The 4,471-nt window shown below is 46.7% G+C and overlaps 1 protein-coding gene across 1 annotated transcript; it reads left to right on the plus strand.

The window, feature by feature from the left end:
- The first annotated feature begins 987 nt into the window (after nucleotides 1–987).
- Nucleotides 988–4,150, plus strand: LOC132449939 (NADPH oxidase organizer 1-like). The gene is made up of 8 exons (XM_060041842.1): nucleotides 988–1,162; nucleotides 1,276–1,356; nucleotides 1,464–1,533; nucleotides 1,665–1,848; nucleotides 2,015–2,211; nucleotides 2,353–2,460; nucleotides 2,576–2,693; nucleotides 2,824–4,150. Exons 1-8 carry the CDS (start codon nucleotides 1,097–1,099, stop codon nucleotides 3,644–3,646), a joined length of 1,647 nt encoding a protein of 548 aa, XP_059897825.1. The 5' UTR covers nucleotides 988–1,096; the 3' UTR covers nucleotides 3,647–4,150.
- The last annotated feature ends 321 nt before the right edge of the window (nucleotides 4,151–4,471 follow it).

The following is a 4,471-nucleotide window of genomic DNA, read 5'->3' on the forward strand; positions in this document are numbered from 1 at the left end:
CTTAACCGCATTTCATCTTAATCGCAGTGTTCGCTGCGTTACCAACGACGTTGTCTATGATGACGGGTGCGGGATGTTCAATATCAATAACGTTGAGTTCATAAAGCTAATATTACCTTTTCTGAGTTAACAAAAAATTTGTCTCAATTGTAATAGAAAAGTATCATATATATACGCCTCAATCAGTTCAGAATAGAATTCTATGCGGAATAGAATAGGTGGTGTAGTCCGCTATAAACACTTAGTTTAGTTTGGGGTTTAACTTGGAGCAGCTGCAGTAGTTCGCGATTGGTCCACTCCGTCTGTACTTTAATGCACACCGAACTTTACCGCTGTCAAGGAAATTGGATTTATTGCCTGATTCACGTCTTTGTTATCACTCCGTAGTTGTTACAGTAGTCCGGTAACTTATCAACCCCAGCGTGTCTGGTTGCTAAGCGACGGGTGACGTCAGTGGGTTCATGTGTTAGCATCGTCGCTCTGTGTGTGTGTGTGTGTGTGTGTGTGTGTGTGTGTGTGTGTGTGTGTGTGTGTGTGTGTGTGTGTGTGTGTGTGTGTGTGTGTGTGTGTGTGTGTGTGTGTGTGTGTGTGTGTGTGTGTGTGTGTGTGTGTGTGTGTGTGTGTGTGTGTGTGAGTGTGTGTGTGTGTGTGTGTACGAGAATGACAGGGAGAGCGAGTGCTATGCGGAGATGAATGGACGGAACGATTTTTAGATTTCCAAATCGTTATAAAAAAAAGAAAAAAAAAATCATAAAAAAAAAAAGAAAAGACAATCAATTCGTGGCGCTCGGTGTTGATTCTGTGGCGCCGCGCCACACAATGGTCTATGTATGGGAAACACTGGAGTTTAGTTGTAGTCTCTTTAATCACCTTGTACAAACGAACAAGCACGCACAGCCACACACACATAGGCTACACGTGTTTTCTTTTCCAGGATGTCCCAATTTCCGACTGCCACACCTCCTGCACATCACATCACACGTTTAGACTAGCCTATATAAACTCCCGTGCTCCGACTTCAGACAACCACCTGCTGCAAGCCGAGATGAACAGATCGGATCATTAACGCCTAAACTAACGTTGTTGTTTTTTTTAAATGGACGAGCAACGATATCCCATCAGCGTGCGACTCATTGGAGTAATGCACAACGAGAATGGCAAAGTAAGGATTTCTGAGTCTCTGTAGCCTACAGATGATATTGATTTATTTTGTATTATTATTTAAATACACGGCATGTTAAATGTAGGCTACATTGTATTTTTTTTTTTACACAGAACTACATCACGTCGGTGCTTTGGTCAGACCAGAACGAAATTGTTGTTTACCGAGGCTTTCTGGATTTCAAGAAAATGCATGTAAGTAGGCCTAAAGAACTCCATTGTAGGCTACAGCAACTATTCATTGGTTGTCAGTCACATATATTCTTAAATCTTTACGTCTCATGGTCACCATTGCTCAACAGAAACAAATGAAGAAAGCGTTCCCGTCAAATGCGTTGAAGAAGTCCTCAAGAATCATCCCTAAATTTAAAGGTCGATACCCGACAGTCAATGCTCGTCGTATTTTTTGTTTCGTTTTTGCATTAATTTGGAAATGCGCGACCCTATGCTGCGATATCTAATAAATTAATTGTCTCCCTCCCTGCCCTGTTGCCACCATGCAGACCACAATAAACGTGGTGGCGGTCAGAAAAAGGGCGCCAGCAGATCAGTCCTCCGCCTCAAGTCCCTTGAAAAGTACTGCGAAGAACTTCTGAGTTGCGACCCGCGGGTAACCCAATCCTTGGACCTCATAAAGTTCTTCCACCCCACCGCCCAGGACCTTGAGCCGGAGTACGCTAGTAACAGGTAGGCCTAAGCAAGAGTCAACCGTTATTTTGAATTACGGATTTCTATCTCGTTAATGGATTAGTCTTTTACAACATTACAAACTATATTTTGTAAGGCGAATATATTGTATTCGTACGTTTTACTGCATCTAATGTAACATGTGTCAATGGCTTTCATTTAAAAGCATTATGGTCATGCCTTCGGAGGAGGGGATCGGCGAGAGAAACCAGGGCAGGGAACACAGCGTTGGCAACGTGACGCAGCCATTCGTCACGGAGACCTACCGCTGCGTTGCGTCGTATGAGACCAAAGACACGAAGAACAAGCCCTTTAAAGTAGCCGTTGATGAAAAAGTGGAAGTGCTCATCAAAGATAAAGCAGGTGAGAGAGAAACGGTGCACACACAAATGTTTTGTAATCTGAGATACTATATAACACTCAAGCACCAAACCATACACATGTAGAGGTATAAGACCAAAATATAGGATCCTGATCATTTAATCAGCTACCGTGTGTGTTCAGGATGGTGGTTGGTTGAAAACGAAGATAAGCGTTTGGCCTGGTTCCCCGCACCGTACCTGGAAAAGTTAGAGGACGGAGAAGACGATGAGGATGACACGACTGGGATAGGTGCGTTGCTATGGCAATTCCCATTGCTTACACACAACAAAGTGGATATCTTATGCATTAGTTCTGCCTTAACAGCGTCATGAATGAGATATCGACTCTCCATGCCCACCCCCAGGTGCACTGTACACTTCAGTGAAGAACTACAAGGCCGCCAATAGAGACGAGGTGTCTGTGAACATTGGATCTGTGGTGGAGGTTCTTCAGAAGTCTGACAACGGCTGGTGGCTCGTCAGGTGGGCAGGCACAGTTCCTCAACACTGGGGAAGAGGGGTTATTCGTATTTGGTTATTCATACGTTTATTGGTGATTATTATTTGAACGCTGTAATTGTGAAAATGAACCATCTGCCCTTCTCCTGAACAGATCCGGTGGCAAGGTGGGCTACGTCCCCACCCTCTACCTGCAACCCCACAACAACCCCCGCAACCGCATGGTTGCCCTCCAGCAGGACCTGCGCGGCTCCAATGTCAACCTGTCCCAGCTCCAAGCCCCCAGCCTGGACGGCTACAACCTCAGCAAACGCAGCCACTCCCAGGGCGACGTCGTACCACTGTCCCAGCTGCAAGCCCCCAGCCTGGGAGGCGACAACCCCAAGGAACGCAGCCACTCCCAGGGCGACATCCTCCAGCTCCCCTCCACGGCCATCAAGCAGCGCCTCGGAGACGACCACCGTTCCAACTCTATGGAGCTTCAAGACACCCCGGGTCGTGTGGCCGCTCCCTCTCTGCCACCCAAGCCCTACATGGGGAACGCCTCCTCCCCCACCGCGGCTCCCTTGCCCGTGATAAGGGTGGACTCAGAGGACGACCACCGCTACAGGAGCCACACACTGGAGAGCCAGGAGAGCATCGGCAGCTTTGCGAGCGACAGCAGTGACTTCAGCTTCAGCGACAGATCCTCCAACGGCAGCCCCACCCTCAACCTGGGCCAAAGCCTGAACGAGCAGCAGCTGCGGCTGAGCCGGACGCCGCAGCCCCCCACCATGTCGTCCAACCGCCTCAGCCCCAACACTGGCAAGATGACTCCCAGCGTGTCCGACCCCAACCTCTTCAAGGGGCCTACCACACCCAAGGTGCCTCCCAGGCCCCGTGCCGAAGAGATCCTGACCCGCTGCACCACCGTCACCCGCAAGAACGCCTCAATGGGCAAGCCGGCCCCGACCATGTCTGACATCCAGAGCTACTGAGAAGACAGAATCCACATTTCCGATGTTCTACCGATGAAAACACTTCTCCCCTGGAGCATCAAACCCAGGTGCCGGGACGGCCAACCCGCAGTTCGGACTTGGTTGGCAGGTGTCAACGCTGGGTGGCTTGGATAGAGCACCAGGGTCCAGGAATGGCTTGGTGTTAATGCCGTGATCACACATGACCCAAGTGTGTGGATTTTTGTATCAAGGTGATCCTGTGGTTTACCACTTAAAATAGGGGTAAAGGGGGTGTACGAAGCCATTTTTAAGATGGTGATAAATTATGTATATTATCGCTAATACCCCTTTTTTTTTTTGCTGTATCTTTTAGAAACGTAACTGTATTCTATACCGTTGAACTGTAAACTGCTTTATATGCATGTATTGTATATTCTTAAATTTTTGGAAATCTTACTATTCAATTGAATCTAGAATTGATGAAGGAACCTTTTTGTACTGTGGATGTTTGAAATGCACATAATAAATCAATGAACCCTGAAAGCCATACTCCATTAATACTTGACAAACTTTCCATCTATATGTACCTCGAAAAAGGGATGCATACTTACACACATAAAGATTGAAAACTCTTTAAAGGTACCAAAGCATCCAGTATTGCTAGAACCTTATCTTGATAATTGCACCCTATTCTTCCTTGTTGTGGTTTGCCCATATATGGTAGGCTGAAAACATGGCTGAAACAGCATGCCAAAAGATATCTTCATTCCGAACAGAAGACAAGCCCCATAACAAACAGTAAAAAAAATAAATCTAAATGATTAAACAAGTGAAAAAAATGATATGGATCTGCAAAACAGCATG

Source organism: Gadus macrocephalus, chromosome 2 (genome assembly GCF_031168955.1).
Source record: "Gadus macrocephalus chromosome 2, ASM3116895v1".
Classification (NCBI taxonomy): domain Eukaryota; kingdom Metazoa; phylum Chordata; class Actinopteri; order Gadiformes; family Gadidae; genus Gadus; species Gadus macrocephalus.